The 12,088-nt window shown below is 36.3% G+C and overlaps 1 protein-coding gene across 1 annotated transcript in view; it reads right to left on the reverse strand.

Moving 5' to 3' along the window:
* RPGRIP1L (RPGRIP1 like) overlaps nt 1–12,088 on the reverse strand; it is a 104,725-nt gene that overhangs the window by 18,405 nt on the left and 74,232 nt on the right. The window contains exon 23 of the mRNA XM_008513157.2: nt 3,782–3,965. Coding sequence (XP_008511379.2) covers nt 3,782–3,965 — 184 coding nt within the window. The remainder of the gene's footprint in view (nt 1–3,781; nt 3,966–12,088) is intronic.

Genomic DNA, 12,088 nt, shown 5'->3' on the forward strand with positions numbered 1-12,088 from the left:
CTAGATGCTTAAAAAAAAGTCTACATTTCAAAACTTCAAATACATCTTTTAAAAAAGCAATTCTGGTGATTATAAAAAGTAGCAGAACTCTCCAAAAGTTAAGCTATTTACCTTTCATTCTCATCAGAAATCACATTTGCTTAGGACTTGATAGATTTTGACATAAACTTACTGAAAGCATGTCTCTCAAAAAAGATATGAACCAGTAGTCCAAATACTTGAGTTGATCTCAAATAGTCTACCATTAAAAACATATTCCTCACTTCTGCAGGTTGGAGAAATCCTTATATTCTTTATCACTGTCATCCGGCAGAAGTAAGAAATGCAGATGGTTTAATTACAAAGGGTTGATAACCTTGAATCTCAGATAACGTTTGTGTTAAAGTGTTTATCATCCCCCTAATCCTTATCTTTGCCAGGTTTCTCCTCCCATTAGTAACAAAATCTAAAGTTCTGCAACCTTTTCATCTTCTGAATTAAACTTTAATTGTTCCAAAAGATAGACTGTTCAGTGCTCAGAGACTAAGGGCCCAGATCTGCATAAGTCTCATAAAAACTCTGGATGATTTCATTAATCTTTCTTCTTCCCATTGTCAATTCCCTACAAGGCTTTATTCAGCCCAGACAAGATTCTTCAGGCCTCCCATTAATCTTATCTTTTTCCAAACTAATTTCTTGCTTTCTCAGCATTCTCTAAGCAAAATTTTAAAGCCTGATAAAATACAAATGTTTTGTTCTTACTACCAATGTCTAGCAAGTGAGTTCAACTTTATTTTTTTTTCAGTGTTAGTAGCCTTAAGAAGATATATTTTTCTGTAGGTGAAACTGGTATTAACACCTCTTAATAAATACTGAATTAGGCTACGAATAATCCTGGGGATCACTAGTAAAAACTTCTCATTTATGTACCTAATTTAGGCTTCAGCATACAAATCCCTTTTGAATAGATTTAGGTCATAATGCAGGGCAAAATCATTGGGAGGCTCAGTTAACTTCTCGACTGGTATGGTGCTCAAACAGCAGCTAGCATGTACTAAGTGTCCTTTAAATTTTCTGTCTAAATTAAAAAGTTAGTTTGAAAATAAAATTACTTTAATTAATATTTAATAAGATTTGGAAGATGTAAGGCAATATTATATTGACTTTTCACATCAAGTAACAAGTAAATGGCAAATCATTACAATAATTGGATGAGATAGTTACTTATTAACCAAAGATTCAAGAGTCGTCTCCTGCAATGAAGGACACACAAATAAAATAATTCAAAAACATTTCATTCTGCCATACATAAGTGAAAAATAAAAGTAAAACCTTCTACAAGGTTAACATTAATTATTTCTCAAATTTGCTAATGACCCAGGACTTAGTTTTTTATGACACAGTATAGAGATTTAAAACAGCATCATTTTGCTTCCAAGCACAAAGTACATTCCTCTCCTCACCCACTAGATAAATATCCTTAAAATTCTTAATTCTACATGGTCAAATCTCAAAAGGCAGCAATAGAAGCTGAAGAAAGGTACAGTAAACACTTCTACTGAATTCACTTTTAATAAATTATTGGTTTTCTTGTTGCTATCAAATGACGAATTCATTAGAAACATAAGCAACTCTTAAAATACCAATTAGACAGCAGGGTATCTTGCAGTAAAAGGAAAAAATTACAAAAAACCCCAAACCAATGCCACCCAACCAACTGACCAAAAGCCCCAAACAGACCTAGGTCACCGTGTGAGAAGGTACAAAATTCAGGACACTTGAGCATGTGTCACAGGTCTCATGCAAAGAGCGACCTGCATCGCTCCTTGAGCAAACGGAAACATCTGTTCTGCTGCAGGGCCGAGTTTCCCAATGTACAATATATTGCTAAAAGACAATTCTGTTGTCAGTCCAACGAAACATTCTACTCCTGACCTTTGCAAAGAATAATACAAAAGCCAGAAGGTTTGTCTTTTTTCTTGGGGTGTCTTCATTACAATTAGTTGACTAAACAGTTCTTTCATTACTAATAATATTTTGATATGGTTTACTTTTCTAGAACTTTGCAGTTAAAAGATCTCTAGGAAGCCTGAGAAAATATTTTTGGAAATGATTCTGTTATATCAAGTCAATGAAAGGAAGCAGGAATCAGATCCTTGTCCTGACCACATTACTTACTTCCCATGTGATTTTTCGACCTACCTGGTATTACAGAATTTGAACTGCAAGGGATCTTAGAGAGCACCTTATTTAATAGATAAGAAAACAGGGAACTATGACATTTAAACATCTTGCTCTAGTTCACAAAACTAGTAAGAATTGTGGGTACAGGGAAGACTAGATCAGATTTCTGGATACTCCTACTAGTACAATAGCATGATTATACATGCTGATTAAAATGCAACTTAAAATACACCACTACACTGGCCCCGTGGTGTAGTGGTTAAGTCCAGTGCGCTCCACTTCTGTGGCTGAAGGTTGCAGGTTCGGATCCCTGGCGTGGATCTACACCATTTTTCAATGCTGTGCTGTGGCAGTGTCCCACATACCAAATAGGGGAAGACTGGCACAGATGTTAGCTCAGGGCTAATCTTCTTCAAGCCAAAAAAAAAAAAAAAAAATGAGGAAGACTGGCAACAGACATTAGCTCAGAGTGACTCTTCCTCACCAAAAAATAAAGAAAGAAATAAAACTGCAATTTATAAAACTGGTGAGAAAAAAATATTAGTGTTCAACTAGTATAAGATGGCCTGTTTTGCTAAAGATAAATGCCACACTCCATCTTTAGGGTTTGTTTTAATAGAGGGCTTTAGGAGAACTGAATAAGTAGTTTTAACTTAAGGACATGGCAGCTTGATATGATTCTTTAACTCCTCTCTAGTTTCACCCTGATACATACTATTCTTAAGAACGTTTTAAAGTTGATTGATCTAAGAATGCACAGGGTGCCTATTGGGTCTGTACTGGTCCAGTAGACGTACATGTCAACTAGCTGAAAGAGAAAGCCCTAAAAGAGAAAAACTGCCTGCTCCTATGAATGGATGTGTGGGCTAAAAAATGAAAAGGCGTTGTAAGAACTTAGGTCACTCAACTAATATCCAGAACATCTAGACACTGGGCGATATATATATATATATATCTCATGAAAACATCTATGTAATGACATTGATCAGAAAGGTAGAAAAAATTAGGCCAGTGAATTGTTTGAATCATATGATTAAAAAACCGAGTACTATTTTTCCACCTTGAAATATCACATTTTTTGATTAAATTCAATTGGAGACCTAGGTGGCACTATTCTCTTGATACTATGATATAGCAGGAACGTCCAGAAACATTTTTTTTTCCTGAGGAAGATTAGCCCTGAGCTAACACCCGCTGCCAATCCTCCTCTTTTTGCTGAGGAAGACTGGCCCTGAGCTAACATCCATGCTCATCTTTCTCTACGTTATATGTAGGATGCCTGCCACAGCATGGCTTGACAGTGGTGCATAGGTCTGTGCCCGGGATCTGAACCGGTGAACTCAGGGCAGCCAGAGTAGAGTGCATGAACTTAACTGCTATGCCATTAGACCAGCCCCCAGAAACATTGTTTTTGTTTTCTCTTAACTTTAGTATTACTTCAGATTTAATTTCTTAATCCTTATGCTACAGCTTTGACTTTTAATAATCTATTCTGACAAGGCTTCCATGATTTTGCGTGAACATTAGAGAATTATCTTTTTCCTTTTGTTCTTTCAGCTTCTTTCACAGATAAGACAGACAAAAATAAAGGTCTATATTATAAATGAACCATACGCACCATTGCTATAGTTATAGTAGACCCACTGCCCTCTCTTCGGTTTTGGAAGCGACACAGGTGTCTCTTCAGCAGGAAGACTGTAGAATCGGCACTCAACGAACAGCCTTTGGATAGTGTCATCCTCGGTTACTCGAGAATCATTAAGGCTTAGAGCTATGATCTCAATCCGAATTTTTTCTGATGGCTGTTTAGAAAGCAAAAAAAAAAAACACAAAGAAACAAATACAACAAATGAACAAAAAATCCTTTACTCTTTTTCACTATCAATTTTAAAATGAAGGCCAAAGGGATTCTTTTTTTGGAATGCATTGTATACTACTGTATAGTTACACATGATAGATTATTCACGACAGAGAGAGAGAGAATGAGATTCTAATGCCCCAGGGTCTCAAGTTAACAGTGTCATGGCAATAGTCTCCTGATTTACATCTGAGCTATAAATACCCCACTAGTAGTCTATCAAGAGTGGAGATTATGAGATCTTCATCTCCGATTGCGTTCAGAATGACAAGTATCAGTTAGCCTGTTTCAAACTATGTAATGAAGTACATGTTTATCACTGATTTTATTTAATCTACAGTACTCGAGAAAGTTTTGGTTCTTCAGAGATCAAAGCCTGTTGAATACTTTATAGCCATTATGCTAATATATGAGCTATCTAAATCCACATTAACCAGAGCAGCAACTACAGTTCATTCTCCTATGTATTCTGCCATAACGTTTCCTTAAATAAGTAATAAGTTTCCAAACAAAAGAAATAAACTTTCTATCTAATTTAACATATATTTTCTTGCAGTTTATTTTTTATATCATTTTTACAGAATTAACTACTAAAAAATATATTTGTATAATTTTCACTTCAATTCTTATTTAACACATTCTGGTGTCACAGATATTATTATGTGAGTCACATATGCTTCTTTGAGTAATGATTTAAAACAAATAATAGACTATGACTTAAAAATTAGACCACACGTGGGGCTGGCCTGGTGGTGTAGTGGTTAAGTTTGTACTTCTGCTTCGGCAGCCCAGAGTTTGCAGGTTTGCATCCCAGGTATGGATCTACACACGGCTCATAAAGCCACACTGTGGCAGCATCCCACATACAAAACAGAGGAAGGCTGGCACAGATGTTAGCTCAGTGACAGTCTTTCTCATGCAAAAAGAGGAAGACTGGCAATAGACATTAGCTTAGGGCCAATCTTTCTCACCAAAAAAAAAAAAAACAACTAGATCACACCAAGATGAACTCCTCAGTTAAATGTTTGTTTATACAATTTCAAATTTGTTCTTTATTACCCTTCACTAAATCAGTTTTTACTAAATTCAGAGGCATGTTACTGTAAATTATTAACTTCAAATAATAATTAGAAAATCCTGAAACTAAGACCTGTTTATATGACCAACTTTTAGGAACTCATTTTCAAACATAAATCAGTGTGCAAATTCACTATAGTGATTACTTAGATATTTCAAAGCATATAATATAATTAATCAAATTGAAAAGCATAAGTATCCTACTGTAAAAATATCCCCATGAAGAACAATTTCCATTGCTGTCAAACCCCCTCAATATTTGATGAAGTAATTTTACCCCCTTCTTTCAAAAGACATTTTCTTTTATTATGTATTCTAAGACACTTTAACTAAAAACCCAAATCTGAATATTTCAATAAGGTTATTTTATTATTCAGTAGATTCATGGAAATTTTACTAGGATGACAGAGAAAATTCCACACCATTCTGTCTCCACTAATACAGGTACAAGGCTGCAGCTGGCAATATTACTAGGATTAGCATAGTATGATGAAATATTTAAAGGAAAATTTTTTCTAAAACCTAATAAATCAAATGACTGCCAAATGTCATTAAAGTGATGGTCTTTGACTTGAATATGCTTTTCATATTCAAATTTGAAAAGAAAGAGATGAAAGCCTGGAAAGGTTACTCGGTTTCAACTAATAACCTCAAGCCCTCTCCGCTCACGTGCATAAGAAATGAAGTGGCTCTATTGTCTAATCTCACTTTAGAACAGCCCTTCCTTGCTTGCTCAAGACTAACATGGGAAAGAAAATATTTTAAATGATATTATTTTTTCCTTAAAATGTATTGTGGTTGTCAAAATACTACACACACAAACATTTTTTATAATTCTGGTTCAAATGCAGCACAATGCGTAATTAAGTCTTTTGTATAACTTGTAATTTGACAAATTAGAATTGTTACAACAATAACATCTTATAAAACATTCTTGCTTCTGCACAAAAGAATTAAAGGAAAACAGCCAAAAATGGGCAAAAGAGGTATACATGGTGATTTCTACATTGTGAAGAGACGAATGAACTTTTAAATAGCAGGAGAGTAAAATTTATTTATTTGATGATTTTATTAATAATATATTAACTGTACGATCCCCATATGAAAACTTGTTTTATTGTAAGAATGAATTTAGGCTGTTAAATAATACAATATACAAAAATATAATTCTAAATGAAAGTAGATACTTGGATCACAGCCAAACATCATAAACAAAAGCAAACGAAGCAAAAGAAAACTCACCATATTATCCAAAGAAATAAAAGAGCTTTAGAATTCTTTTTATGAAATCTATCTTATTTCTGGTCCAGTATTTTTTTTTGATTATTCCCCTCCCAGCCTCATTACCTTTATCATATGTCTTTTTTAATTCTCTGAGTAATATTATCGACAGAAATCACTGGTTATCATTTCTTTGTTCCTTTGATGCTACATGAGTCAACTTAAAATAAATCCAAAAAGGGCTAAGTTCCAAATAGCATATATCTAGGAAAGTATGCTATGAATAAAGAATTTTCCAAACATTATAAATTTTGGCTAATGGGGCTACCCAACTTATTTTTCAACATTAACAATTCTGGTTGCGTTCACGCCCCTGTGAATCAAAAGTTCAACTATATTATGTATGAAGATTTTGAAGATTAGGAAGCACATCAACGGTATAACAGACAACTCCAACTTCACGCCGGAAATGAACTCCTTCTCTCCCTTCCCACCTCCCCTCTCCCCAATCTCACTCATCCTCTGATACTTCTAATCTCAGATGACAACATCACCATCCATCTGGTTACCCGCAACCAGGAGACCTTGGAGCCATTCTTGCCATCTTCATTTTTCACCATATCCTACAGATCACCCATTCCTGTTCATTTTACTTCCTAAATATCTCAATGATTCATTGAATTACTGAAAGCTTATATTTTGACGCTGTGTCAACTATTGGGGATACAAAGACAAAACAAGATGTGGTTTCTTTTCTCATTTTCATCTCTAGAGAAACTTCTTTAGGTTCCCAGCTGATCTGAGACAGGAACTAATACAACAGCTTCCTAGTATTAGAAAGGGGAAATTTGATAGGATAAGGAGAGAGAAAACAGATGGAATCAGAGAACATAACTGGTTGGCAGAACTGTAAGCAGACAGATGGATGATATGAGACTATAAGCTCAGTGATATAGGAACTATCATCTTGCTATTGTATCACTGGTGTGGCATGTAGTACACACTCAAAAAATGAGTGGATCTACTCTCACGGCTGTAAGAGAGGTGAGGCATGCCTGCTGCTAACCCCTTGCCTGCAGCCTCAGCTACTTCTCTGGCAGAACTTTCTCCCTAAAAACAAATCAGCTATCAATCTTTCTGCTTGAAAAACTTTCTATTACCCTATAGTCTAGCTGTTTCCCCAGACCTGCAGTGTGCTGTTTATATTGCTCAGTTTTTTATCTGAAATCTTCTCCATCAGACAAAATTCCACTTGTTTGAGGCGCTGGACCACACATGCTCTTTTTATGAAAGCATTACTGATCTCCAAGAGTGAGTTGGTTCCTCCTCTGGGCCCTTGCTGTACTTTTCGGTCACATTGTACTGAATGGACTTGGTTAGATGTCTGCCTCTCTGTAGTCTGTGAGCTCCTGGAGGCCAGGGCCATCATCTTACTCACCTTGTGCTATGTAACATCCTCCCCAGGATCTGACACACACAGGCTCTCAATAAATACTATCATATAGAGTCAAGGGAGGCTGAATTTCTTTCATATATTACCAGAAATATGTGAAGCTGCAGTTATTAGTGTTTTCTCCTTTAACAAATATTTATTGTGTCTAGTATGTTTTGGGAAGTTGGGGATTATTAACTGTTGAAAAATATATAGAAATCTTGCCATTCTAGATTTTAACTGAATAAGACTACCTCAAAGACAGGTCAATACTGTAGCATCTAGGTGGTAGGGTACTATTATTTCAACTTTTCTGTATGTTTAAAATTTTTCGTAGTGAAAAATGAAAAAAGTTCAATTAGAAGAATTGGAAGGGGAAACAATATACTGATTCAAATGGCGGTAACTGAAGCAAAGCCTTTTCAGATAGATACATAGTAATATCTGTCCAGAGTTACTAGAGAAACATGACAGGTCACACCTCTGCAGGGCGTCAGCATCCTCCAGATACAGTACGCTGGCCAACAGGATAGGCTCTAGGCTCTTGCCGTTTTGTTTCTTTCCTATGTGTGTGAACCTTTGTTACTAGGTATGATGCCACCTCTCAGTAAATTTTTTGGTTTGTTCACCAATGGCTCTATTAGCTTCTCTAATTAACAAGATGTTGACATCAGCATGTAAAAAGATCATTTAAAAATTCTGATTGTGGTGAACAGATGTAATAGAAGTTACTCAAATAAGAACTGCATGCAACTTATTTTAGTTGTCTGTATAGATGGACACTACACTTTATGTGACTGACTGATCTAGAAATGTGATGACAGCTTGTATTACTCTCAGAGAAAAAAAAGCTATAGTTCTCATGATTTTGGCTCAATTCCACTACTCCTTCCTGACTGATGTTAATTCACATTTTAGGCCATATTTTTCCATAGTATTTACTTGGGCTCATTACTGGCATGCTTCAATTTTCTATGTTTTACTTCAGAGGATCATGCTGAGTTCTTCCTCCGGTTTCAACCATCAGAGCAGCCCCGCTGGAGCTGGACTGTGAGGCTTCTGAAAACGAATTCGACTTGACAGCCCTTAAACACGGTACTGCTTAACGGAGAATGGCCTCTAATAAAGGTTTTGCAACTTGTTTCAGTCAGTTAGATTTAAGTCTAACTATGGCGAGATTACATGTGAATTCTATTTCAGTCTAAATTTCTACAATGAATAAGCACTTTAACTTTTTAAATGATAAAAAAGTATAGAAAATAATTTGGCATATTCAAGTACTCAACATCTTAAAAAGATGTTACTATTTTGCTGCATCTGATTCAAACCTTGTTGTTGCCATTGTTGACAAAATAAAACATTATGGATACAGGTAAAGCCCCGCCTCCCGATTCCTCCCCCTTCCTCACGCCCGGAGGGAACCGCGGTTCTGAAGTTGGGGTGGATCATTCTCAAACACACTTTTCTATTGCCTACTACATATGTATATATCCCTAAACAACCTATAGTATTGTTTCCTGCTTTTAGATTTTTATCGTCCTCTATTAATCGTTCTGCAATTTGTGTTTTTTCACTCAATACATTTTTCATTTAAAGAAATTTTTTTAAGATTGGCCCAGAGCTAACATGTATTGCCCATCTTTTTTTTCCTTCTTCTCCCCAAAGCCCCCCAGTACAGATGTATATTCTAGTTGTAGGGTCCTTCTGGTTGTGCTCTGTGGGACGCTGCCTCAGCATGGCCCGACGAGTGGTGCCATGTCGGTGCCCAGGATCTGAACCAGCGAAACTCTGGGCCACTGAAGTGGAGTGAGCGAACTTAACCACTCGGCCACAGGGCGGTCCCTCAATACTACATTTTTGAGATTTATTTGTTCACAATTAAAATCTAATTCATCCATATTAAGTTGTATAGAATTCCGCATATATTGCACAAATAATCTATAGTCCATTTATTCATTTCTCTACTGAAGAACAATCAGTTGTTTACAATTTTTTGCTATTACAAACCATGTTACATTGAATATCCTTTTCTATTTTCTTGTATATGTGGGTGATTCTCTTAGGAGAAGAGTTGCTGGGTGATAGGTATGAGAAAGTCAACTTCATAGGATTATCAAATGACTCCCAAAATGTAAACGACTTTACATGAGGATTACATTTATCACCATAGAAATGTTTTAAATATGTATGTGTGTGTGTAAATAAACACAAATAAAGCTTACCTATAGGAACCACGGCACTTGGTAGAACTTGGTTCTTTATAACAAAACAACAGAGACAAAATGGAAATGGAAGGCAATAATCTACGTCTAGGCCCTCTAATAAGAGTTTAAACGTGAATTGGGGTGAGCTATAAGACAAGCTCAAAATAGTTGGCTCATACAATCAAACTCACCCTTGGTATTGACAGAGCCATCCTGGGATTGACTTACAACTCCCCTTCTTCAGGCTGGGGGTGGGCGGAGTCATCTCAAAGACTCAAAATAATTCCCCTCGACCTCACACTAGGCTCCAAAACTTCCTGTTATTAGGAATCTTATCCACTCTTCATAAAAGTTTTGATTGAAAAGTTTTTGATTTTTTAAAATAATAGCTTTCTGGGAGAAATAAGAGTAAATAGAAACTCAAACTGTTGAGGAAATAATGTTTTTAACAAACAAAACAAACCCAGTTTTTATCAGTGGCAGCAACCTATTTTTTTCCAACATGTTCTATTAAAAGGTATTACACTGAGCAAATAAATATTAAAAACTTCAGTGATGGACATCAAAATGGTGCTGGGGTAGACTGCTTGTTTTCAGAACACGGGCAGGGTCCCCCTCAAACACCATGTAAATCACTGCATCTGTAACGGTCAACCAGCAAATTAGAGAAGCTTGTTACCACGTGTTCTAAAGCAGCGCTTGAATATTTTTTCCTCTCCTAATACACCTGAGGGATGTGACACATTTCCATCATTAACTGTGGCTTACTATGGCATTAGTATGATGGAAGGAGAGACTTTAAAAACTTACCCTCAATTTCAGGTGATTTTGATGTGCTATTTCACTTTCCCATCATTGAGAACAGATGTTATAGTACACTGGGTCTCAATTGCGGCTGCACATTAGAATCACAGGGGGAGCTTTAAACAAAATTCAGATTTAACTGATCTAGGTGGAGCCAGATCAAGCCCTGGCACTTAAAAATGCTCCCTAGGTGCTTCTAATGTGCAGCCGTGGTGATAACGACTGCTCTTCCCCAAGGTGGAGGCTCCCGAACTTTAGCAAACCCCAGAGGAACCTGACAGGCTTGAGAAAACACGCAGATTGAGGCCCCACTCTCAAGAGGTTCTGATTCATTAGGTCTGGAGTGGGGCCCCAAAATTTGCATCTCTCAAAAATTCTCAGGGAATGGTGATCTGGGGACCACACTTCGAGAACCACTGCTCTAAACTAAAAAAGATTCAATCTACATTTGTTGACCTTTTCTAAGATATTTATAGAAAACCTTCTACAATATTCATATTAAACTGTTCCTTAGTTACTATTTAACATTTTAGTACAAAATTAGCTAATAAATTATTTCCATTTTAAAAGCTATCTACACTCATCATTAAAAATATTAATCCTAAAGATCCTCATCAACAATATTAATTCTAAAAAGTAAAATATAAAAGTTTCTCGGGGCCAGCCCCGTGGCCGAGTGGGTAAGTTTGCACGCTCTGCTTCGGCGGCCCAGGGTTTTGCTGGTTCAGATCCTGGGTGTGGACATGGCACTGCTCATCAAGCCATGCTGAGGTGGCATCCCACATGCCACAACTAGAAGGATCCACAACTAAAATATACAACTATGTGCTGGGGGAACATGGGGAGAAAAAGCAGAAAATAAATAAATAAATAAAATAAAAGTTTCTCATTTCCTCCCATTCCCTAACTCCAGGGTTGGCAATTTTTTACTGTAAAGTACCAGATAGCAAATATTTTTTGCACGGCAGGCTAAATGGTCTCTGTTGCAAGTACTCAATTCTGTTCTCATACAGTGAAGGCAGCCACAGATAATATGTAAATAATGGATGTGGCTGTGCTCCAATAAAACTTTATTTACAAAAATAGGTAGAAGGCTGCATTTGGCACATGGGCCACATGCTGACCACTGCCCTGACCCATGTCCCAGAGATACTCATTGCTAACAATGTCTGGATTATATATTACCGTTTTCTTGCTTACATAATCCTAAATGTTATGTCTGTATGCTCATATAAAAAAATACATATGTATGTATGAATACATCTTTTTGTTTGCTTCTTTTTAAATTGAATCACCAGTGAGGTATAATTTCTTATCCATTTGTTTGGC

Source organism: Equus przewalskii, chromosome 3 (assembly GCF_037783145.1).
Source record: "Equus przewalskii isolate Varuska chromosome 3, EquPr2, whole genome shotgun sequence".
NCBI lineage: Eukaryota > Metazoa > Chordata > Mammalia > Perissodactyla > Equidae > Equus > Equus przewalskii.